The following is a 26,774-nucleotide window of genomic DNA, read 5'->3' on the forward strand; positions in this document are numbered from 1 at the left end:
TTCTAATCAGAAAAACTGTTTTAAAGTTTCAAAAATTAAAAGTATTAATTAATCCCATCAAAACCTACTCGGTACCATATTATGGCTTTAATCTAAAAGAGTGTTATGAAAATGAAATCATCACTTTATTTGAATTGCATGACAATTTACAGTAAGAATCTTTTATAATCATGAAGTCATAAAAAAGCTGCAACATTTGACTTTTCAGAAAGAACTTCCCCCTGTAATAAAGACATTAGCACTGAAGTTTTGATTGAGGTTATGTTTATGTAACTGAGCTCAAATGTGTTTCTGTTTTAAACTAATTAGTTTTAGGGAGAATGAAAAAGAAAATTACTATTGGTCCCACTTGAAATACAATTCAATTTCAATTTAAAGCAATTGTTGAAAATTTTTAACCCCCCAAGCTCTTAAAGACACAAATTATCTCTGGAACAGCTCCATGTTGAATCCTAACTTTAGGTAATTTCTCAGTGAATTAAAATATGAAGTTCCAAAGACTAATCTCATTTTCTCCATGTGAAAAATTCCACTGCAGAAAGTTTCAAACTCTTATTCTTTCAAGGTGCATACTTCAATAGCTGAGCAACAGCTACTTTCCTTTCTATTAATTCTACTCATAAAAACCTACTAGGTTTTAACTAAGCAGGAAAAAAAGCTTGGTTAGAAAGAAAAGAAAATTAAATCAATTAAAATGTGTGATGTATATCAGTTGTTTGTGGATATTTATTTGGCAAACATACTAATTTTTAAACTAATTCCTGATATCATTGTTTTGACTTTGGAGAAGCTGAAATTTCTTATATAATCCACAATATGGTATGACTGAGACTGTAGGGGCAATGAGCTCTCAGAAGATTTAAGCTTATAAATATTTTTTCCAAATAAAAGTAGAGATATGAGAATTTTAAAGAATGTAAAATACAGTTGGATCAGCTAGCTATCTACAAAAAAAATTTTGAAAGAATAGTGATTAGAATCTCAGAAAGAAGTATCTGGACAAAAATCTGATAAAATGCATTAACTAAAGCTGGTTTCATGAAATACTAAAGTTAAATGAATGGCTGCATTAGATATAGCACAATCAGTCCATACTGCAGCCTGGTTTACCCACTTCTCAGGATGTCATCACAGAGCAGAGAAGAGTGAAGAAACACAGCTTCATGGCAGAATGGTATTTTTGACTACTACAGCTCCACCTGAGGAAGAAGGAACTTCCATCTCAGCAGCCACCTGGAAGCAGAGAAATCTTGGCTGCCCTCTCTAAAGCTTATGTAGTGGGGAAGAACTGAAGCAGAAAAGAAGATGTTGAGGGCTCTCCACTAGTGCCTCAACTTATCTTTTTGGGGTATTTTGGAATCCAAAGTTCTTAGAAACCTCTGTAAAGCCCCAAGTTGTTCATTGACTCATCTATCTCAGCTGAAGTGAAGAAATGCCTGTGAAAGCAGAAGTTTAAGCTACTGGGCTCCCAGGGTGTCTGAAAGACCTGCTCTAAGAGATGAGAGGAATACCAAGGCAAGTTAAAGTGCTTCTTCAACCTACCTTGATTAATACAAACCTATTCAGACTCACCCTAGTGAGATACAAGAACAGCAAAGCCACGAGCAGGCGATTCTTAAATAAAAAAACAAAAACAAAACAAAACAAAAAAAAAAAAACCCAAACAAAAAAAACCCAAACAAACAAAAAAAAGAAACTCAAAAACCCTCTAAACTTCTGCAAATCCAAACAAATAAAAAATGGATCCAAGTAATGAACCTAAAAGGTCAATATTTTTAAATCTGCCTCAAGAGAAGCAATGTAGGAAATAAACTTGACCTTTTATTATCAAAAAAGAGAACATTTTATAACAAGTTTTAAAAAAGTTTTAAAAAATCCAATATATACATACATTCCACTTCTGGCTTTAGATATTCCATTTCCCAATGCCTTAGTCCACGCAGAGAGAACTTCCAGGCGATAATTTAGAACTTGCATGGGTTTATCCTTTGAAGCTGTTCCCTCTCCCTGATCTCTCACACCAGCTCTGGGTGACCAAATTTCTAAGACAGCACATGGCTAAATGCCCATAGATGCTGGACTGTGTTCAAAAAGCAATTCAGTTAACAAGCACACTAAAGTCCTCCAGTGGTAATAACTACTCCTTTGCTCACAAACTTGCAAATCCCTTATTTGCCAAAGATTACCAAGGGTTTTTAGACTGTGGAAAAGAAGTTGACACCACTCACTAGAAATTACTCCATATGGCCTTTTAAAGAAAGGACACTAAAAAGAAAACAAGTAGCTTAACATATTTTCACATATCCCTATGTAGTTGTCTAATAACATAAATGTACTTCAATTTTTAACTGGATCTTGTAAGTAATGGCAAAAGAACTTCTTGGCAGTAATTTTTAATTTTTATAAGATCTTGAAGTACACACTTTATTCCCACTCAAATAACTATTTATGTGCACTAGGACTAAATCGCAGCCTACTAAAACCATTGTCTCTTTCCAGCTTCAGAAACTGAACCAAATCCTGAGCCTCATAACTATCAGAGAGCTCTTAATCTTCATGTACAGAGACATCAGTTCAAAAATATTCAGCATAGAAATGTAGCTAGTAAACTCAAAGTGGGGATATAGATATCAAAACTACAAGTGCTAGCAGAAAAAACCTGTCATTATCAATTTGCAGTTTGCATAGCCAATGCTACATACACAGAGATAAGTAGTACACTTCCACATTTATGCTTTTTTTTTTTTTTTTTGGGGGGGGGGATGGGGGGAGAACTACAATTCCAAGCACCACAGTTGTTATTCAACACCTGAATATCCAAAGCAGGTCTTCAAACCAGTAGTAACAAACCTGAATTAAGACAGTCTGTCACTGTCTTCATGGTACCTACCATACATGCAATCACAGCACTTATTTCAAGTTCAAACAGAAAATGAAGGTAGTTTGTGACAATGTGCAAGGTCTAATGCATTGTCTAATTAGTTACCTAGTGAAGGCACTAACAAGTGAAGCACTAACAGTGAAGTGGCTGTTGCAACACAGAACTAGGTATGGATAAAATTCTTCCATTTATTATGCAAGTTCTCCCAGAGATGCACCCTGCCCCAGCTACATGCCTAGAAATACCCCATTATATATATATATATATATAAAATAACATAGTATATATTATAATATGTAACATAATACATATTATAATATATATAGAACTTATTATAGGTCATACCCCAGTTATCTTAAACTGTGGTACTGTGGTTCAAGAACAGGTGTCCTCTCAAATTCAAGATACTGCTTTCTAAACTTCCCTTCCCACTGTAATCCTTAACTAAAAGGTTGTTGGAAATTACAGAAGCAAAACAAAAGGAGTTTCTTTGGGTCTCCGCTTTCTATAGCAATCATTATGGCTTTATATATACACATTGAGCAATGCAGCAGTTTTGGGGTTTGTGGCTTTTTGTTTGTTTTCCATAAATAAGAATAGAATTACACCAACTCTCACTACCATGCCCATGACTTCTCCAAAACGAGCTTCTTTCATATTTCAAGTCTCTAGCTGGTGCCCATGCTTCCCAAAGAGGGAATTAGTCTGCCCTGGTCTGCCCTCTGTACATGACAGTGCAGCTGCATTCACAGGCTGGGAAGGGGACTCAGTGGCTCTAAAGAGCATCTTCTTGAGCAGAAGTGTTTCATATGAAGTTCTACAAGTTTTTCTAAGTAGAGCCTCTTAATGAGGGAATGAAAGAAGGAGGACAAATGCCCACAGAAGAACTTCCACGCCACTGTTACTGTGGCCTGAAATGTCGAAGCAGCTCTAATTCATTCAGCAAGCTGCTGCACAGCCTGGTAGAGTGAGGTAGATAATTAGAGGTGAATTAAGGCTGGCCATTTACCCTCCACCCACCTACATCATCTCTGTGCTTCTCCGAAGGCAAAAACTAAAACTCCCTCCTAACAGTTATCTTCTGGCCTATGATAGAAAAGGATGTACACCAAAGATGCACCTAATGCACTTCCATCACATGCCACACAAAACAAGCATTCCATCTGGCTATATTTGCAGGCACAACAAAATAAACTGAAGCTGCAAGTTCTATGTAACCATGCTAAATCCCCAAAGGTGTTTCACCACACTTACCACACCTGCTTACCAGTTTGAAACAATAGCATGTCCAAGCACCATTTGCACATGTGAAGTTGTTTTGGACTCACAGAGGAAGGTCACCAAGGAAGCTGACTTTGGCACACTGAAAGCTTGAGTTTTGTGCAAAGTGCAACAGGTGCTTACAGCTAAAAATCACACTTAGGAGAAGGGGTCAGTGACCACTCTTTATGTATGGTCTGGTACCCTTGGAAATGGGCATCTGTTATCCCAGTAAAGTTTCTATCAGAAGTTCAAAATCACCCAGTGAGTCTTAGCAGCTCAGACTCACACACCATCAGGGTGTCTTGCTTCACACTGGGCAGCAACCCAGTGCCAACAGGACAGCCATGGATACCCTGAGTGCACTCATGCTGGATCACAGGATCTGGCCCTTAGCAGCTTGCTGCCCCTTTTCCCTACTTTGTTGCCACAAAGATCAGATTACTGATCTTTTACCCAAAGGTATAACCAAAAGTAAAGACTTGAGATTTGTACCGTGGATGTTGGCTCCATATTTTGTTTCTTTCTACGTGTGGATCTGACATAAGTCTGCAGATTGGGACAAAAACATGGATTGCATTCTGTTTCCACATAAGTGCAAGCCCAGAGTAACTACTGACCTAATACACTTACTTGGGATATAAAACCGAGTAAATAAGAAAACATAAGCAAAAATAACTGTTAGATTTATAGATTTTACTTATGACTTTCATACGCCTTAACAGATCAAAACAGCCACATATTTTTATTATGCAAAATGTATTTCAGGTTTAGCATGCTCAGTTGAGGAAAAGTGCATTTATATTTAATTATAAAATAAATTATCTTTGTTCCTTAAATACACTGCTTGAACGCTTTTATTTTCCTGTTAGCAAAATTGCCAAATCTTATTTCCATCTTCAAACAGAACTTTTACTATTTTATTTAAACTCTTGGAGGGACAATTGAAACTTCCACATATGTTTCCATACAAAACCCAGCAATGACAAAAAACTCTACAAAATTAAATATTTCTTCCAAAGCCAGAAAGGTCATTTGGACTGAGATGCCCAAAATTATTGACTGGATTTGGCTCACTAGAATAATTCCTTCTGCACGTAGCTACAGCTTCCTCCAGTGCTCTTTTTCAGATACTTCAAGAAGTAAATAAGGGCAAGCTGGTGCTGCATGAATCACTCACACAGCTTGCTCCCTGTCATAACATTTATGGAAAGATCACAGCTCTTCTCTCTTCACTTAACTAGAAACAGACAAGCCATGATAATACCTGCTCTAGCTTACTGATCTATGATGGATGAATGTACACTCACATAAAAGCAGCATGTGTGCTTGTGAGAGGACAATTAAGGACAAGAAGGACATGTAAGAGGCAGCACACAACCTCCAATCACGTGATGAGATATATAATCATTAAAATGAAGAGAGACACCCATGTTACTCACTGATTAGCATCATAGGGCTGAAATGATGTTTGGATGCATCACTTGAATAAAACTGAATGTTACTACCAGCTGTTTCAACAAGAAAAAACTACATCTTGGTCTTCCATGATCATAGCTCATTAATTGCCCACTTTCTCTTCACAAATTGCACTAATCAGATCACCCCACTTCAAAATGCAAAGACAATCTGACAAGCAAACAGTAAAAGACAAGAAAAACAAGACACAACCCCACTGTTTCTGTAGGAGAGCTACATAATAAAAATAATATCATGAATAGCAGCACAAAAAGTAATTATACACTATTTATTACAAAACCAGAACTGTTTGAAATCTAGAAAAGCAATAAAATAAGAGATTAAAGGGGATGGAGAGGAGACTTTCTCCTCCCTTCCAAGACTGAATTACACAATGCAAACTCATTGCTGCGGAGGCAACCACTCCAAGCAGCCAGAACAAAGGAATTCAACAAACTTAGGGAGGTGTATATATAACTGCATAACAAACTTGGTGGGCTAATTATCCGGCTCAGGCCTTATCTGCTGCCTGGTGAAAGCCAAAGAATAAAACACGAAAAAACTCATCTCTGCTTCACATGCTATCTTTCAGTGTTACCATCACAAGCAAATGAAATATTAACCCAGACAGACTTCAACAGGGTACTTCCAAGGCTTTTTTGTACTTGTCATCACACCAGAGAGGATTTTAGCATGCCTTACTATACATGTTGGTACCAAGGTCTTCTGCGTGGAGAGCCAGAGACACCAAAGGAAGTCTACTCCAACCTCTTGCTTGCAATGGCCATTTTCATCTGTTATCTGAGCACTGAACCAAATGTCATGAAACATAAAGCCTCCTATCTTAGAGCATCTAAACTCAAGAATAGATGTAAAAGTCACCATTTCCCTTGACAGTTTTCTCCAAAGATTAGTCATTCTCACAGTTCAGAACAAAAAAACCCACTCCAGTGTCTCTGACTTCAGTTTGATGCCTTCTACCATGCTACATTTTCTCTTTTCCAAAGATTTCTACATGGTTTCCCCAGTCACCTTTTCATTTGAAACTCTTTAAGCTCTTACTATAAGTTATTTCCCTCTCTATCATTATGCATCTCTTTCCCCCAACCCAGTCTTTTAACACAAGTTCTTCTGTAGACATTAAAACTGGAGACAGTAGCTCAGTACCTGCCTTACTAGTGCCACATGCAGATGGAAGGGGGTACAACTCACTGTTGTTTGCTTACATACGGGTGAGATTCTTATGATGCTGTCTCACTGACAGCACTGGAATGTAGGAATTACTGTGTCTTTTAAATCAATCTTCTAGTACTACTTCACATTTAATCTTTATGCAAAAAGTGTATTTCATTTAAATACTAGAAGGTAAATCACAGTTTTATTTCAACTATCATGAGTTTAAAGTTTCTTTATTTTGCTTTGCTGGAATCACAATTTTTCATATTTGGGAGTGCTGGCATTTTACTGCAGCAGGTAAAAAAGGGTTCTCTATGTGACACAGCAGATAATGACATAGGAAGCACTTCTGCAGCAGTAACGTACATTTGTTTATTGCTCTCCCTATCTTTATAGGCTGTTGTTTTACAGACCATATAAAACTCTTGCAATTTATTAGTAAGGCAATTTAAACTAGTATGGTAGGACAGTTAAACTATTCTTCTAATTACAGTTTCCAGGCATTCAAGAATACATTTTCTCCAATGCTTTGTTTCTGTCAATGCACATTAGCAATTTTAAATATGAGACTGACAGGGTCAGGATTATCAAGCTGAAAAAAGTCAAGGTACTGCACTAGATTTGAGGTAAGAGTTTCAATTGATTCATTTTCACTTTCCTTTTGTAATGAAATTAAACAGCCTTTTGCCATAAAAAACATGAATGGGAAACATAGGGGACTGCATTCAGTGTTCCTCATTTGTCATATTTTCTATGAAACTATCACTTGGAGTACTGAGGCAAGAACTGCACTTCACCTAGAAGTCACCTGGGTCTTATTCTAATTCCAATCTACTGAAAAAAACTTTTTTTCCATTTAAAACAGAAAGATGAATTATATTGTACTTCACAGTTTGGGGAAAATATGACAAAAAATGAGGTAACTATAAAACACTTTTGACTCAGATGAAATCAGTGTGAGAGAGGTGACTCGGGTCTCACTTCCCCACTAAGAATAAAAGTTATTTTTAAAAGGATGAAGACAAAGGACTGTAAAAACAGGTGGTTAAAAAAAAATCTAAAATTTGGAAGTAAATATCTGGTTTTCAGACTATTTTAAGTTCAAATTTGGTTTTGGATTAATATTTTCTAAACTGCAACTGACCTACTGGAAACAAAACCATAAAATTAGCAGAGATTAAGTAATGGGAAAAAATTGAGTAATTTTACTTCAACTATAGCAGAATTGTGTTTTAAACACATATTTGTATTCTCATTTTCAAGTTATCTAAAGAATATGTGTGTATATATAGATATAGACACATACAGTGAATGTGCATGTGTGTTTGTGTGTCTATACATAAAAGGGTGGGAACAGCATGATTATATTCTATAGCTAGATCTAAACTAAGCAACAGCATCCGGATACAGAACAATACCTTAAAATAAAACTATATGATCTCAGGAAATGCCATACTAAAATTATCTCTCCTTCAATTCCACTGTATTAGCACTGTATGGGAATCAAGACAACAGCTGGTGCTAGCAGCCAGATGCATTGATCTATATACAGTTTTATTCTTCAAAAAAAAAAATCAAATGTGCTTTAGACTCTCTCAGCACAGAGTATGGTATATAGTTTTCCTTCTACCCGTAGTTTCTGCATGCATGTTATTGGAGCAGTAGGAATAAATTGGATAGCAGTTCCCACCTCTTCATTGCTGCTTTGCTTTATCCCTTTCACCTTCTCCTTCAGCTACTTGCTATGTATAACTCAGCCCCAACCAACGGGATTTAAACACCAAGCAGATGTTCAATACTGCAGAAACCTGAGCTTGATCTGAGGACATAAGTTTCACATACTTCAGAAAAATCCCTCAGCAGCTTCACCAAAGAGACTATGGAAAACATGAAATGCAACTGAAAAGAGTTGCTCCAGTTACACAGGATAAATGTGCAAGTGCACACTTATTTAACACTCCCCCCCCAACACACACAGCCTGCCCATTTAAATGAGGAAACTTTTGAAAACTGAAATTTGAGAAATATACCTTGAAACTGTGGTTAATGAGGCCATGCCATGTATTCCTCATAGCTGCCAGGCTCTGTCTTGTAGCTACAACACAAGACCAGACAGCGTGACTCAGTTGCTTAAACTTTGAGCAGTTAAGGCACAATAATCACAGATGTTTTTCAAAGAATGCCTACCTCCTTCAAGGCATTTTCTGCTCTAGAGCTATTTTTTCATAGGACATTGCAAAGTAAAAGAAAACAGGCCCTCACCACTGGGTTAACAGAAACACTGTGATCTAAGTTATTGATCAACAAATGTCCTAGACTATCCCAAAAAAACCCCACACCCACTCTTTCTATTCCCAACTGCTTATTCATGCCCTGCCACAAATTCTGGTCTCCTGGGTAGACACAGGCACATGTGAAGCCAAGAAGTAAACCAGACTAAAAAAAAAAAACAAAACAGTTCAATCAAGTACTCCTTAACCCTCACACCTCATCCCAGGCAAGATGCCACTTGGATCACATTCCCAATCCAGTTCCCCACATCTCCCACTGGTACTCAGGAAGGGACAGTGCAGGTGACAAACAAGCAAGTGGGCAATGGGAATACCATTTGGGCTGGCAGCACCAAACTATGCAGGTTCTGGCAGTTAACTTCTGCTGGAACTTCTCCAGTTTGTCCACTTGTATGACCTTGTTTCTAGCTGTTTATTCAAAGGCTTTGACAGACTTTAACCTGAAGCTTGATTTTTCCACTGAGGAACTGTCCTAATGTCTGTTTCTTGCCCACATTAATATGGTGCAGCCTCCTCAGTGAAGATTTGCAGCACCTTAAATTGACAGGGAAGTATGATATGGAGTGATGAGAAGAGAAAGAAAAAATGGAGCGTGCCTCAGGGGCATACTTTTAACATCTCCAACAAAATTTAGCCAACAAATAACCCTCACAGCTTATGAATTTCTGGTCGACTTTGGCAGATTGCTCCTTAAAACTTGTTGTGTTTTAGCAGAGCAATCAGCTGCATATTCCCTGCAGCTGCTAAACAAGATCTGCCGTGCAGGTACAGCTTTGGTCTGCAGCAGGTCACGAAGCAACAGCAGTGAGAAGCATTGAACTTCAGTGTAAAGAAACACAAAGCAGAAAAAGGTTCATTTTGCCCTAAGAATAAAATGAGAAAAAGAAAGGACAGAGAGGGAAGAGAGTGGAGTCTGCAGCTGAAACCTGGATCTCAGAGAAGACAGTGAGAGAAAGAGGAAAAGAAAGCTGTAATCTGAACCTAGTGAGGGAGATGGGGGAGAGATACACACTCCAATGAGGAACATACCTTGGCACTAATTTGCTATTTGCTAAAGCACGGCCATTTATTCACATGAGAAAGGGTAATTAAAACTAATGATTATAGGTACAAAGATGGGAAGGGAGAGATCAGATTATTTCACAGTTTGAAGAAGTAGAGAAGCAAGGTGTAAAGAAAACACAGCGAGAAACTAGAGATAGAGTTAAAACACAGGAACTACTCAAGAAGCAGGTGTAAGACAGAAGCCTGAAGGACACAAGCCTGCTGCCCCCTCAGCTATTTTACTATTTATACAAAGCAGCCCTAAATGAGCAAAAACCATTCAAATGTGTTAAAACACATAGGCGTCCATCTTTTCAGCTGTATCAGTTTATGCATCAATTCACAGTCCTCAAATCAGGTTCAGCATGTAATTCACAGGCTGCAGTGAGGCAGGTAAGTGGAAGCACTTAGGCTGGTGCTGCTTCCCAGTTCCCCACAGCCAGCCTCATTCTGTAGAGGACTGTAGGCTGTCCTCTAGATTTGGACAATGCAGCTGCAGGCATTTTTGATCTTTTCAAAGTCCCTAAACATCAGGTAACTCCAAAGAGTATCAGAAGTACATCAGAAGAAAAGTTTGTAACACCAGCATTGTCCAACTGCTGAATGCTTTATTTTTACTGAAGTAGCAAGCTATAGTGTATATATTCATACACTTCATACATTTGTGGTTTCCATGCTTGTCAGCACTACCAGATTTTTCTTGGCTCTAGTCTAACATATTATTTATGTGGAATGACAGCAAGGCATTGATAATAAATCTTCATATCACAGCAAGAGAAAGATTCCCAGACTCCAAACTTGTCACTGAAAGTCCAAGTACAAAGTAGAAGACAAATAATATTTATATGTCCTTCTGGTAGTTATTTCTACAGAAATAATTTTGGACAACTATCTTCACTCTACATAAATAACCAATGGACAGTCTTGTAAATTGCCAGTGCAAGTTTTGCTCCTCGTGAACTACATGGGATTTGTTGCAAAAATTAACTTGTTTACAATTATATCATTAACCAGATCACTTTATCCCTACACAGAACACAACCACAGTACTGTCTAATCACAGTGAAACCTGAGTTGGAGCTTCATAGTTGTTCCTGAGCCATGTTCTGCAGGAAGCACAGCTGACTAGTTAAATTAGCAATCAGTCCAGTATTACCAGCCCCCCATTTCAATATTGCTTATTCATATCTTATATGTATGTAAGGAGGAAAAAAAAAATAAAATCAGCAAAATTAGTTTGGCTAGTAAGAACCTTATTACCTACAAAATTTAAATGAAAAAGAATTTTATTAGAACAATCTGTTCACATTGCTAGTGATGGGTCATGAGGATGTGTTTGTGAAACACTGCACTCAGGTACACAACTACTCTTACTTTTGGTCACAGTAAAACAAGATCAGCCACTAAAAGTTATTTACCTGAAGTACTCATAAGTAAACTGTTGCACAGTCACTGTAAATCCAGCAGAAACCCATCCTGCTACCGAAAGGAGTACTTCCCTCCCCACTACAAGCCTCCCAATACACATAGAGGAAGGAGAAAGAACTAGGAAAACAGGGACAAGCTTCTGGCTGGTGTATCTCTTCTGTCAAATTAAGTACACCCTTATTCACCATAAGTCTTATGCAATACAGTTACTTGTTACTCACAGGTACTATCTTCAACTACTAGGGCTGGACCCAGACAAGGCAGGATCAATTACATCTTTCTAAAAGTTTTGCTTACACGGCATAATTCTACTAGAAAATTAATGTATTTCAGACAACTCTAGTAAAACCACTGCAAACTCAGTAAGAAAAAAATAATTAAGTAATACAATTTGTCCTTCCAAGGTACAGCTCTGTCAGAGCTTGGCATGAAATATAGTGACCTTACAAGGGTGATAGAAACTCCTGAAACTATTGTGATCTTCACTGACTAGAGTCAGAGGGGTTGTGGGGTTTCCTTCTTTGTTTTAGTTCAATCTCCTAGAAGACTTTTAAGCCATTGTTGCAGCCCAGCTAAAGCACTTACACATCAGAGTATCAGGATGCTGGTTGCAAACTAATTCTGATTTTATGAAAGCAGATGGGAAAATTGGTAAGCAGTGGATTAGAGTAGTTCTGCATGAAATTCAGTTACTTTAATGATTACCAAAATCATTAATTCCATTTTTCTTTCATTTATTAATTCAATTTTTCTTTTAAGATTGCTACTGAGGTATCAGTGCAAGTTTTGTAAGAAAAGCAATTAATTTCACATCTTAGTAAGACTTTGCATTTGCTTTAAGTTCTTCAATACTGCACTAACTCAAAGTGAAAAGGAAATTCCAATTCTGATTAAGCTAATTAGCTAATGAACACAACCCACTCTGGCTCAGAATAAGCTTTTTTAATAGCTTCCTCATTAGGCAGTTTGAAGGTAAAAAAAATACATGTATAGCGATGACAAAAATTTAAGTCTTTACAAGAATACATGTTAAATAGTCTGAGTTACGGACTTTATGATAACACACATACCAGGGTTTTTGAGGAAGGAAACAACAAAATCAAAGCTAAATACAATTATAATTGTTTTCACAATTGTAATAAATATGTGCAGAACAATAACTGAAATCAATAGGTTGGCACAAATATGAAAAAATATTTAGAATTCAAAAATGTTATCATCATCCAGAAGAACTTCAATTTTATTCAATATATGACTTGTTAGATAATATCTCTATTATAATTAAACAAATATGCCTCAATGGGATATTTGGCAAGATGCATAAATTACTCAAATACAGCAGAAAGTGGTACTTTTCTAGTAAGGCAGAAGAAAAAACGTCCCAATACCACCAAACAGAAGGAACAACAATGCAAGGATAAATTTTAAAAAAAATCCTAAACCCAGACAACTTAAGTCTTCTTCAGAAGACTAGAGATATTTCTAAGGGGGTAACACTTCACGTCTGCTAAAGCTCACATCATATAACCGTTATCTGAAGGGCTTCTCTTAATTCCCTTATCTTCTCCCTCCTCCTAAAAGATGAGAATAGGGAATTAAGGGAAATTTGTGACTCAACTCCACCTCCTTCCTCTAAATACCCTTGCAACTGTTCCTGTACTTTTCTATGGAGTAGGGCATCAAGAGAAAGTAAGGATCTCCTGGATTGCCTCTGCATTCAGCACACAGTACTGTTCATCAAATGGCATTTGGAAGATGGAATTTCCTACAAATAAATCCATAATAGGGGTGTCAGGCACCATAAACACTTCAAAAGAGCTACAGATTTTAATTCTGACCTGGAGGGAAGATATTTCCCCAAGCTGGCAAAGCCACAGGCAGACAGCAACTAAAGAGACACCACAGATGTAATAAGGTCTAAAGATGAAAATAAAATCAGTCTCTTAACCAAGAGGGTGAAAGAAATCTGACAATGCACCCGGTCACTCTGACTGGCCAAAATATATGAGCTAATGAAATTTGTACTTGATTGAAATACAGAATAAAATAATTAAATTACATATTTATGTTTCTTGTTTAGTTTGGTCTTCAAAAATTTAAGGATGTATATCCCCAATCCTCAAATTAAACGTCCTTTTTTTCCTCTAGGTGCTGAAAATAACTGTTGTGCCTGTGCAACACAAGGTTCAAATTATAAATCTTAATAATATTAATCAAAATTAACTGCAGAACAAGTCTTTACATACATTGCAAGTCAAGAAAATCAAAGAAACTCCACTGGCCCCAAAGCAGCATCATCACAGTATGAAGTAGCTCAGAATCTACCAACTGCTAATAGAACCTTCAGTATGAAAACAGACCAAACCCATGGACAAGACATCCTTAAAGAGATACTGAAGAGGCAGAGAGATGTCTTCTAATGCCCTCAATCCAACAACTGGATGTTAGGTGAGTAGGAGGGGAGAGCTCTGGAGAAACTGATTAAGTCCAAGTATTCTCCTTAAAGAGAACAGCATATGCTGGTGACATGACAAAGACCACTTGAAAACCAGTAGCTTGTCCCAGTGGGGTATTTCCTATATTCTTATGCTTTAGGCTAGGCTTCACATGTATCTAAAAATTTGCAAGCATGGGCAGGTTTTAAAATTTGCTTGGTCAGATGCATCTAATTAGTGCACAAAACCAAGCCCTCACAAATCTTACCTGAGAGTAACATCTTATTGTTAGCAGGCATAAACAGTCTTTTTACGACTGCTGACATATTTCACAGATCACACTGAGACCACATCTCGTTTTTAAAGAAAAATCATTAAGGTCATTAAATATACAGCGCATGGTTTATAACTCAAAAGATAGCTAGTTCCAGTAAATCTCTTACTGTGCACATGTGGCAGGCAGAAAAACACATTAAAAGCATAATGAACACAAAAGTCTAAATAATCATACATCATCTTGAAACAGGCCCCTAAGAACAACTTTTATGTGAATTTTGAGGAAGCAGTAATAATATGAAATGCCTTCCTCCATCCTGTTCTTCAATATAAATATGGGTAGTTCTTAAAAGGAGGCGTTTTAATCATACTCATGTCTGACATGTTACAAAATACTGGCATATCAAGACACACTTTTAAAACAAATACACAAGTGCAATTATTAGGAAAGAGAACAAAACACCATTGTCTCCCCACACACATCTGTTGTGTCCCACATATGGAATCTTGTGTGCATTCCCGGGTCTCCCCTCTCCTTGTTCTGCAGTCTTAGAGAGAATTAAGAAGGCATGAATTCAGGTGATCAAAGGTAAAGAACAGTTTCATTTCAAAAAGCAGGTTACGTAACTGAAAGATCTTTAGCCCAGAAAAGAACAGTGGAGAAAGGAATTCAATAAAACCACAAATGGCATGAATACAATTGTCCCCTGCCTTGTTCAGAGGAGGGACTGTGGAAATTTCATATTTAATCAGCAGGTGTCAGAAGCAATCCATTTGCTGTCTTGAACCTTTGTTTTGGTGTTTTTAAATTTACTATTCTACGTAGTAAACAGAACATCCCCTTAAAGGCATACTTGTTGATACAGAAAAGTGTTGATGTAAAAAGCTTCTGTGGGCTCAATGAACACCTGGAGAAATGTCAACTGAAAACTATTAAAGAAAACGAAGTAACACACACACCCCATCATTTAAGGCAAGGAAATTCACAAGCTGCAGCCAACAGCCTGTCAGCATGCAGTGACACTTTCCATTTCTTTGCTCAGAAGGAGGTTGTCAAGTAGATCCTGTAATTTTTCAGGGCCTTGGATGGTAAGGGCATAAATAAAAAGAAAAGGCCAGCCAAAAAAACTAAGAGGCACTGGAAGACCAGAAGAGTGCCTGCAGCCAGGTGCATGTTGCCCTTCCACAAACATGATGAGTTTGGGGACCCTGCCAATGTCTGCTGCTGAGTTTTCTAACTGAAGTCCCCAGGAGGCCAAGGCGTGAGCAGCAGGTACATGCTGACACACCAGATATTCCTCGTGAACCTGGTCTGTGAGATGCAAAGGTGAAAGAAAAAAGTGGAATAGAAATTTCACAAGCCATTTCCATTAGGTGGTTTGAGGACAAACCAGCTGGACGCTGTGCATCAAATCCCTGCAGGTGAATCAATCAGGGCAGCTCACATGATCAAGGATAAAAGAAACTTTTGGGAGCAGGACTCACTGGAATAGACATGGCCATGGCTAAAAGGCAGCCTTCAGCTGGAAAGAACTGGGGAGAAGGATGTGCCAGGGGGAAGATGCAACAGATCATTTCTCATCATGTACCGTGTGTGAGGTTTCCAACATCACTCTCCAATCATCCTCTGCCACATCAGTGGAGCACAGGGTGCAAATTCATTGGCTATGCAGCATGGGCTCTCCAATGAGATTGCTGAGAGTGGCATACAGGGTAATCAGGCATTTTGCCTGACCAGCTACAGATATTCTTCTACTCTTATGTGACTTCAGTACTCCATATATATAGCATAAGCCAACTAATCATGGAGTAAATCAGCAACTTACAGCTTCAAAGTAAAAACAGACCATCCATCTGTCACATGAGATGAGGATTTGAAAATTTCATTAATTTTCTGAAACTGCTAGCTAAGATATCCAAAGAGTTTCATTACTACAAAGAGCCTTTTTATGCTGTTAATCCAGATTAGTAGTGACTGTTCAATTTAGAGTTTGCCTAAATCTTTAGTTCTACCTGATGCAATAGAACAGCCTAATTCTTCCTTCCTTTGGAGCATGGCCTTGCCCTCTGAAAATTCTTCTGTGCTCCTTTCCCTACTTCCTGTTCCAAATTCATGGTTCATTGTGCTTTTACTGCTTTACAGCCCATCCACAGACATTTCAAAAAGGAAAGTACTTCAGAACTCCTCTACAGTTTTACTCCTTTATTTGTTTTTAGTGATTTGATCACCTGCTGGCTCAGCCACACGGAGAAAGAAAAAATCATTAATCTTAAAAATCTTCATAATTTTCATAACTGATACTCAGAGAGAAATTGACAGCTTGTCTTGGATAAGAAAAATAAAAGCATTTTATCACAAAACACTTTACAACTTTTAGTTGTACAGGCTGCCTTTCATCTGACTTGCACACCACAATCTTGGAGAGCACCACAACTGTAGGCAGCCCTTCATCAACCAATTTGCCACTCTAAGGTGGTCTGATCTCAGTCTGAGTCCAGCTGTTAATTTAAACTACCTCCCTCAGAACACAAACACTGAACCCCTCCCAAGAGGGGACATTCTCACGTGTCCAGTGCTATTAATGTGGCATTCCTGGCAGCTGGAACAAATTGCACTGAGGTAGCCAGGAGCTGCCCACCTGCTGGGCTCTGCTGAGCCACAAAAGCAGCCCAGACCACTCCAAACCCTGTGCTCAAAAAAGTTCCCATACCTCAGGGCGTGCCTGGGAACACAAGGCAGCACAAACTCAGCACCACTGACACTCCAGCAAGAAAGGAAGCCCTCAGAGAATTTGATTTTGAGCCTCTTGCTTCTGTTGTCTGGCAGTTTAGATGAAATTAAACTTTACAAAGGAGACATACCAATACCTACCATATTGGGCCTCACATCTGTGGGATTTTAGCAGCCATTAATGTTCTCCTGAAAGTTGTGCCCTGTGGACTGCACAAGATTCTTGGTATTTTTAAATGAATTAACACTCTGCCCTTCTCTAGCCAGCCAGAAAAACATCCGACTGGAAAGTCAAAGTAATTGTCCTTCCTGGAAAAAAAAATTCTCCGTATTTACTGATTCTACTGTGCAAGCCTGCTTTTTAACAAGATCAGTTGTTTCCTCCAAATCACAGAATATTTCAGTACTAATGAATTAAAGGAGGTAAAATTAAAAAATATTCTCGTGGCACAGATAGTGAATGTTTAACATTAATAATTTGACATTTGTAAGTCAAATGAAACAAATTTTTGTATGTGCACTGCAGCAGCACTGTGCCCATTATGCAAGATGTGCTGGAGAGTGGGTGGAGTGAAGAGGAAGTCCTAGGCTCTGTTATAATTTGGAAACATCTGTCCCTCGGGAAGGGATGAACGTCAATAGGGCATCATCTCACAAGTTTATTTTGTATTTTCCTTTCACAGTTCATTGCACTTCTGATCTAACCATAAGCAGCAATTCTACAAAAATTATACTATTATCTCCACCTAGACTCTTGATACTGTTATTTTTACAGGCAAATTACATTTCTGTCAAGTTTATTTGTGAATAGTTATAAACAGGTAGAGCCGGACTGATTGAAGTTCCCTATTTCCAAGAAGAAATAGGAATGGTGTGTTCTAAGTAATAATGAGGGTGCAATTAAGCAGAGATTCTCTCCTCAGCAGCACACCAAATAACGAATTATCCTTTTAGGGGTACAAAATACAAGCACTGTCTGTGACTTTCAGTGAAAACCTCTATTATGGTATCCCCATAGTCTTCAACTCAAAACAGTCACAAAGCTGTCATATAATGTACAACAACTTGCAGTTGTTAGTCAAGAAGGATGACAGGTCAGGACTGGTAAATTCACAGGGTTCCAAAGGCAACATTAAAAAAAAAAAAAAATATTTTAAAAACCAACAAAACAAACCAAAGAAACAAGAACACGAGAAACCCCACCAAAACCCTCTAAGAATTACATCCAGCACTTGAGGTAAGAAATGCTTTCCCTTCTTTTTTTTTCTTAGGGAACAAAAAAAACCAAAGAGACTTTTCCTTAAGCCGACTGGAGAGTTTACCTGCCAGCTGTAACCTTCTCTCTTCCCTTCTGAAACAAATACACCCATGAAACTAACTAGCCCTCCAAACATTTCATTGCCTACACAAACATGAGTAAGTCATGGGCAGATAAGGTGTAAAGCTTCACTTGGCCAGTTTTTCTCTTGACTCTAAATATTGTAACTGATGCCACAAGTACATTTTGGACAGCTGGGGCAGTTCACCAGAAATGCATTTGGCAAGCTGAATTTGGCAGTTGAAGTAAGTTGAAGGACAAAAACAGTGTTTTGCTTCATTTAAACAATTTCAAATAGATTAGAATATTTCAGTTGGAAAACACCTATGCCAATCACTGAGTCCAGCTGCCTGACCACTTCAGGGCTGACCACAAGCTGGAGCATGTTGTTACAGGCATGGTCCAAATGCCTCCAAAACGCTGACAGGCTCAGGGCATCAACCACCTCTCTAAGAAGATTGTTCCAGTGTTTGATCATCCTCTCAGTAAAGAAATGCTTCCTAATGTCTAGTCTAAACCTCCACTGATGTAGTTTAACTACTGCCATGAATCGAACCCAACCTGAGGGACAAGACATCTCACTTCTCTCACACCCTCTCCCCAGAAAGCTGAGAGAGCAGTGAGGTCATCCTCAGGCTCCTTCTCTCCAAGCTAGATGGACAGAGTCCTCAGCTGCTCTTCACAGGACATTCCTTTCAGCCCTGTCACCAGCTTTGTTGCCCTCCTCTGGCTGCATCCAAGGACCTTCTCACCCTTCTTGAATTCTGCGGGTCAGAACTGCACACAGAACTCAGGGTGAAGCCACAACAATACAGGACAGCAGGGTATCTACTGTTTCTAAAAATCTTCATAAATATTAGAAGTTTCCACACATGCTTGTGGGGTGTTGGGGGACTTACTATGGGTCATATTCTGGGAAAAAATATTAGGAAATAGCCAATTGTTGTATCTGTTCTCAGAAGCTATCCCTTCTTAATTCCTCTCTTCTTTCTCAACAGAACATAACTATTGAGTAAGCAAAATCAAAGAATTAAACCATATAATTGTGTAAAGGATTTTGTTCTTCCCAATTCCTGAAATGACTTAGTGCCTTCTCAGTGCTGCCACAAGAAGGCAAGAGAAGTAACACAGGTGATATCACACTTGACACCAGACAGAAATACGTGTCATTTGCTCCCCAGCAGCCTTCTGGCATCTTCTTCCAAGAACTGTCCAATTATTTGCAAGAATTTTCCCTTGTCCAGTATAAAAAGTCCTGCTCAGTTCACGAAGGAGCAAGATATAAAACGCCTTCAATAGTTTTTAAGCTGCATTGTGAAGGCCAAGCTATCAGAGAACTGTCAGTGAGTAGGTAAAGTCATTATGTGAACAGTATGGAGTAATGCAGAGTTCAGGGTGACAGCAGTGTCAGGTAACTAATGTTATTAACTTCTCCAAGCAATCATTTTTTATTGAAGTTAACCATGATCAAGATCCCAAAAGTTAGCTGCAGATGACATATGGCCTTAGTAACTACATGAAGAATGATTACATGTACACTCAGTAAAGACTACAACACAGTAAAAATACAAAAACTGCTATTATTTTTTTCCTTCTCCTTATCAGAAGTTTTCCCCCATGCTTTCTCCTCCTTCTCCAAATAACACCATTTCTCTCGGTTACTTTGCTAAAAAGGAGCTTCTTACCAGAATATCTATTTCTTCCACTGACAACTGCAGTCTCTAAATACTTGTAAGGAGTTGCAGCTATTAGACAAGCCAGGAAATGTCAAAAGAAAAAAAACCAACAAACTACTAGAGTGTTAAAGGGATTGATTTATGGAGATTACAATGGAAGAACAGAAGAATAAACTACTTACAGCATAGCTATTTCCCAACTAAAGTCTGAAATGCAACAAAGAGGGAGAGCAGCAAAAATATTGTCACCAAAAGAACTTCTGGAGACAAACACAAAACAAGATGAACAAGTTGACAAATTCAGCAAACAATTATCCATACTCCTGTAAGTTATCAGTGTTTTAAATTAAAATTCTGGTGCAATTTATGCAGGCATTAGTTTCTTTGAAGTAGATAACACATTTACATGGACGGGAATCTGGTATTACATTATCACTCCAAATAGAACCGAGGTGAAATTTAAAAAGTAATAAGCATTTATAATTGATAGGGAAAACAATCATACCTATCCTACTTACTAAGCAAAATTTAGTACTTTACCAAACAAAATTCCTAAGAAGCAACTTAGTCTTTAAAAGAACTTGCAACTTTCAGGGACAGTCTTACTTGGAATTTCTTATAACTCATTCTACAAACAGCTGTAACACATTTTTTTACATTAAACAGGATACTACATTTGATAGGAAACCAGTGTGACTTTATTTGGTTTCCCTTTTCTCCCAAGGATTTTTTTTTAAATGAATCACTGACCACATTTAAAAAAGCAGCAGCAGAACACAAGGTTCTCAACAGACTTCTATCCTGGATGCAGGGTATCAATGGGAGAATAATATTACCACCATCCTCAGCTACAGCAGTCTGAAGTCTAAGTCCTGGTTTATTTTTACCAAAATAAGTGGCTACACAGCTTTGAAAAACAGGCAAGACTTTGAATACATACAACCTAAGTGAGTATGAAAATAATGCTTTTGATGGGATACTTCTGTATGCCTCTAAACACTGCAGTTAAAATTACCTCCACAGTTATAAAAAAAACTGCATAAATGCATGGGATTGCTGCTGACAAACAGCTGAAGTCCCTCCCAGGCACACTAGCATGCTTACACTAGACAGGAACACTCTCCAAGAACTAGAAAGTGCAGTGAGCTCTTTGAGATTAGTACTGTAGTTTACTCACACAAAAGGCCAGGCCAAAGTTTAATATCTATGTTTTCAGAAGTGTTGCTTAGTCTTTAAAATAATTACCACTACAAATATTCATCCCATTCAATCTGCTACAAATAATGGTTCTAAAAAAACCCAGCATCTTTTTGTGTTCATGTGTCTGAAAAGAGAGTGGCTACACACAAGAAAATTTGCAGCAGACTTAACAGCAGCAGCAGGGAAAAATACCATTCTCCCTACATGTGAGTGAGGTGTGTGTTTGTTTTCAGAACAGACAAGGCAGTCTCATCTCTCATCTGTGCATGGAACACAGAGTAAGGCACTTGGTAAACTTAGAGGTGACCATAAAACTGATGGGTCTGAGATTGTACCATGGAGATACAGTGACATCAGGAAACCCAGGAAACTGACATGCTGCTTTCCCTCACAATCCCACTAAGAGTACTTAAACTCTGCTAGCCATCAATGAGCAGCACTGTAGGATTAGGTCAGATTTGAAATAATTTTATAATAATCAAATTTAAAAGGTACATCCCAGGCAGCATGGAAGAAATATGCAGCTCAAGTGAGCGCCTGTATCTACATTGCAAAAAACCCTAAATCACAGAATCACAGCACAAACTGCTCTGTACTTTATTGCTGTGTTGTAAAGAGGCCTCAGTGAAATTTTCAGGGATGTGCTTTAGAACAGACAAATACATTTTCATTTGTTATTCCCATTATAATACAAAACTAAAAACTTTTGCATAAACATAGTTTTAAATCTTTTCAAACTACATGGGGCAATTGGCCAATATTGCTTTTGCATAGTCACATAATTCTAAAGACTATGCAACAAAATGATAGTGCAGCTATGGCAAACCCTGCCAGCTGTCTATTTCATTCCAGGTATTGTTTCCATAATAACCTATTCCTGCTATTGTTACCTCATTGCCACTAATGAAGTCTAGGTACATGCTACTGCCACACCTTTATTTCAATGACCTAAGCAGTTTAATTCCTGCACAGAATACCCACGTAGCTCCTTCAGTTCATTTTTAAACTTTCAGCAAAGAATAAGGCATCATTTATTTCTTTAAAATAATACTCTCCAAGGTAGACAGTTTATACTCAAGCTACGTTCCCTACACAAAATTACCTAAAGAACAAAAGCCCAAACATATTATAAAAGCTATTAAGACACTCCAAGACAGTACAAGGAGCTAAAGTTGCAAAACAGCTCACCCTCCCCTTGCTGCAGCTGCTCGGAGCATCCCTGCGGGGCGGCGGGTCCCTGCCAAACACCGTGAAATCCGGGGCAGGAGGGCTGATTCCCCCGGGCCCGCCGTGAGCACAGACGCAAATGAAGTACCAGGTTCCTTCCACAACAAGCCACCCAGGCGGAGAGAGGGGCCAGGGCCGCCCTCCTGCCGCGCCGGGAGGGGCGGGGTGCGGCTGCCAGGGGGTCAGCTCGTCGGGACAACCCCCCGTGCTGCAGGAAATCCGCAAGAGGTGATTTACGGGCAGGGCTCATTCCCATCCCACTGAGCTGACAGTTCAGCTGAAAAGTATTAATCTGCGCCCTGAAAGCTTGTTAAATAAGGAACCTTACCCTTAGGCTGGAAAAAAAAAAAAAGAGTAGGGGTGGGGGGTAGGAGGGGAGCGGGATGAGGCAGTGTTGCACAAGCTTATCAGTGCCCACTTGCTGCAGAACATGCCCTTGCAAGAGCTGTGTGTGAAGAACTACTACTATTTATATCTGTAACACTTCCAAGTTGCTGCAAATCTCTAGACAAGTTTAATATGTGAAAATTACCTGCTTAAAAACACAATACCCCTATTTTCTGGCCAGTTGTTCCTCCTATGCTGGAGGAGCCTCAACTTCATTCAAACTTTTTAAAGTGCTTTCCAAAGCTAGAGTCCTTAAAATAGGAGTGAAGAGAAATAAATAAATATATTGTATCAAGAGCTGATCCAATGGCCTGTATGACCTGTACTTAGGCATCAGTTTAACATGCAGCAGCATGGCATCTTGATGGGAAGTAAAAACATAACATCTATGAACTTCTTTGAAGTGAACAAAGTTCAAGCAGTTGGCTTTATACTGACAATACAATCATATTTTCATTGAAACAATTATTTGCAGTTTACTCATTTAATCCTTTCATAATTACCTAAGATACTCATCTCAACATTCACAGAAACAAATATGTGCAGTACACACTCACTCAGACAGTTCCAGCAAAAGCTACAAACTCACAACTAAAGACTTCCAACATGACTAAGTCTACTTGGATCCAGAATCTTTCTCTACTTACTGCTCAGCAGTAGTCAGGCACAAAAACGTTTTCCTATTAACGTAATCACTTAACACACGCTATCCCACTCCCTGGTCCCTTGACCTTTCCTTCCTTTGCTTTGCTGACAGTTCCTCTTTTTCCAGGGAGCACTTGCATTTATACACAATGCGCTGCAGTGGCAGCTCCCAAAGACTTCGAGGTTTCTTCAAGAAACAGAGTAACTTTCCACACCATATGCAAGGGAACACAAAAGCATCACTGAGGAGAGTACCTTCACTATCAGCTGTTCTACCTCACCAGTCTAAGTACACAAAGTATGTGCTATGCTCCAGTTTGGAGTCTTTCTACCTTTTCAGCATAAGCTGTTCCAAGGCTTTACAACTCAAATGCCAGTTTCACCCAGTAAATAACTGACTTACAGTCATGGGTTGGAAGGAGTTGAGGTATTTTTACCCTCCACTAAGTTTTGACATTCTTTTTTTTTTTCTTTTCTTTTTTTTTTTTAATTTTTATAAATAGTCTAAGTGGTAAGAGTGGCTAACTGAATTGATTTTGTGTTTCTACTTTAAAATACTAAAATGTGAAAAACACTTTATACACTTTTAAGCAATATGATCACTGATAGCATATTAGCACTCAGAATATTGCAATGTAAGCATTCAGCTGTAGTTTAAATATTGTAAGTGAGACTACAGTATAATCAGTGAACCTTTCCATGCAGATTACTATTTGAAAAGTATGAGAGTATGACTTCTGTGTACAATGTATGGTGTACAGCAGTTTGCATACCTGAAGTGCAGCTAATGTATACTATCAAAACTTGATTTCCTAGGTAGTTCCAGTAAAATCTCCCAAACTTTTAATTAGTAAAGCAAACAGCATAGGGGGAGGAAAAAAATCAGAATATTAGTTTAAATTTTAATCCACACAACTCCCTCCCTGCCCCATACTGAAATGAATAATAAATGAGCTAGGTCATGATTACTTTCAATAACTATGTCAGAAATCTTCAAAACAATGAGATGAGGGCAAGACAGACATCAAAGGTCTCCCTAACAATGCCACATACTTATACAACCACATACTATGCATCTTTTTTATGCATCAGCATACCAGGAACTGCATAACCACAAGTACCAAAGGTACTTGAGTTTTATGTTACGAAACTTAATATGCAAACAAAAATTAACCGAGAATTTTAAGTATTTGTGTCTGGTATCCGAGAATTTAAGCCCAACCTTCACCATGCGTCTGGGCAGAACTACGGTTTTCAGACTGGAGCGTCACCTTACACCTCCCGTCAACTCTGTCACACAGCAGCAGCAGCAGCTCGCCCAAAGCGTCAGTAACTCCAAGAGACTTCTCAACAAATGGAAAGTCTGGGGTTTTGTTGTCATCGTCCTCCCACGCCTCCCGGGCCGCTTCGTTCCAGTGCCCAGCTGCTCCCTGAGCGCTCCTCAGCCCGCCCTCCCTCCGCGCTGCCCAGCGCAGGACCCCGCTCCGAGGCGCCTGCGGGGCGCGCCCCAGCTGCCAGGGCCGGGATCGGGACCGGGATCGGGACCGGGACCGGGATCGGGACCGGGATCGCTCCCCGCTCCACGGCCGGAGCGCAGCCCGCGGGCTGCCTCTGCTCATCAGGTGTTTCGCGTCTCTCTGTACACGCAGTTGTTCCCCGTGCAGCCCGCCCTCCAGCAACCCCGAAAGCTCAGACACTTTAAAAAAAAAAAATCCTTCTCCCACTTTTAAGGAACCCCCCCACTTCCAAAGGCTTCTCCCACATCTTTTCCTTGGTGGAATTCCCAAGCCGTCCGTTCAGAGGGACTCGCAGCCACATGCCCAGAGGACCTGGCATCTAAGCGGGGGCACGGGCTTACCTTTGCCTCCCCCGCGTCGGGCTCCTCCTCGTAGTAGCCCTGGCCGGACTCGTAGGCGGCGGCGGCGGCCGGCTGCCGGGGTCCCAGGAGCACGGCGCCGGCAGCCAGGCAGCAGCTCAGGGAGAGCACCTCCAGCAAGTGCATGGCGCAGGGAAGGCAGAGCGGGCGCGGAGCGGGGCCGCGGGGCAGTCGGAAGAATGCAGCCGAAATTATGAGGCTCCTTCTTTTCCTCTCCCCCCTTTCTTTCGCTGTCCTCTCCCCCCTCCCTCCCCTCGCAATATCCAAGGCAGTAAAATCCGTGAGATGGAGAAGATGCGGTAGCAGCAGCTCCTATGCGCCTGCAGGGGAGTTCCCAACTTTCCCAGCCGCTTTGCAAATTCTCACCAAAGTTATCCAGACTTTGCCAGGTAAAAAACCCACCAGGAAACCGGACATCCGAGGCTGCGCTCACTCAGGAGCAGGGGAGGTGGAAAGCGCAGAGAAGAGGAGGAGGAGGCAAAGGAAGGAGGGAGAGAGAGCCAGGGAGCAGCAGAGCGGGACCGAGCGGCCGGTCGCACCCGGGGAGATCCCTTGGCGCGGGCCGGGCCGGGCCGGGGGCTCGGTGCCGAGGGGCCCCGCTGCGCTGCGCTGCGCTCCGCCCGCCGCGCTGTGCGGACGCCTGTCAGCGGCCGGGGGTGCGCGGCGGCCGCGCATGGCGAAAGCGCCCTCTGCCTGCGCCTCTGCGCGCCGAGAGGGGCCGGCCGCCTTCCTCCTCCTCCTCCTCCGCCACCTCTGCCTCCTCCTCCAGCCGCCGCTGCTGCCGCGGCGGCGCCGCCGGCCGCTGGCGCCCCGGGGAGCGATCGCCCCGCGCCGCGGGCAAGGGGCCGCCCGGGGCGCGCCGCGGCTCTGCCGGGAAGGGAAGGGGAGGCGAGCGCGCCCGGTCCCGCAGAGCTGGGCTCGTCCGGCCCCGAGCTTCGGCTCCGCCAAGATGAAGCCCGCGGCAGGTCCCAGCCCCGAGGAAAAAGCGAAGTGCCCGGCTCGGAAGCCGAGGGGTGAAGTTCTGTGAAACTCACACAGAGAAATCATCCAAGAACATTTTTTGCGAATCGTAATCACTTACTTGTTGAGCGGTGTTGGCAGCTTCACTTAGGACAGTATGCAGCTAGTTTTGGCTGCAGAATAAAGGATTTTGCCGTGTTAGAAACAGTAATCCAAAGAGCACCATAATTATTTGTAGCCTTCCTATCAATGACATTTTGAAGCCATCTTCGAAGAGAAGTAACACCCCATTCAGAGCCTTAAATAAAACTGAGCACAAATCTTGTGTTCCAGTTACACAGTGATTAAAAGTTTAAAAAGAATACATATTGCTATCAAAGTAACGCTCTACAGCCTGCTCAAATCTCAACTATAAAAAGGAAAACGTTATATTCCCTATACTCTTATTTTTTACTTGATTATTGAGCCTTGTGTAAATATTTAAAAAGCTTTTCATTTGTTTTCT

General features: G+C 40.1%; 1 protein-coding gene across 1 annotated transcript in view; it reads right to left on the reverse strand.

Moving 5' to 3' along the window:
- VEGFC (vascular endothelial growth factor C) overlaps window positions 1-26,001 on the reverse strand; it is a 68,334-nt gene extending 42,333 nt beyond the window's left edge. Inside the window, 3 exon segments of the mRNA XM_064417750.1 lie at window positions 25,292-25,523; window positions 25,525-25,633; window positions 25,636-26,001. Coding sequence (XP_064273820.1) covers window positions 25,292-25,523; window positions 25,525-25,633; window positions 25,636-25,984 — 690 coding nt within the window. The 5' untranslated portion in view covers window positions 25,985-26,001.
- Window positions 26,002-26,774: the final 773 nt, after the last annotated feature.

This window comes from Passer domesticus, chromosome 4, assembly GCF_036417665.1.
Source record: "Passer domesticus isolate bPasDom1 chromosome 4, bPasDom1.hap1, whole genome shotgun sequence".
Lineage (NCBI taxonomy): Eukaryota > Metazoa > Chordata > Aves > Passeriformes > Passeridae > Passer > Passer domesticus.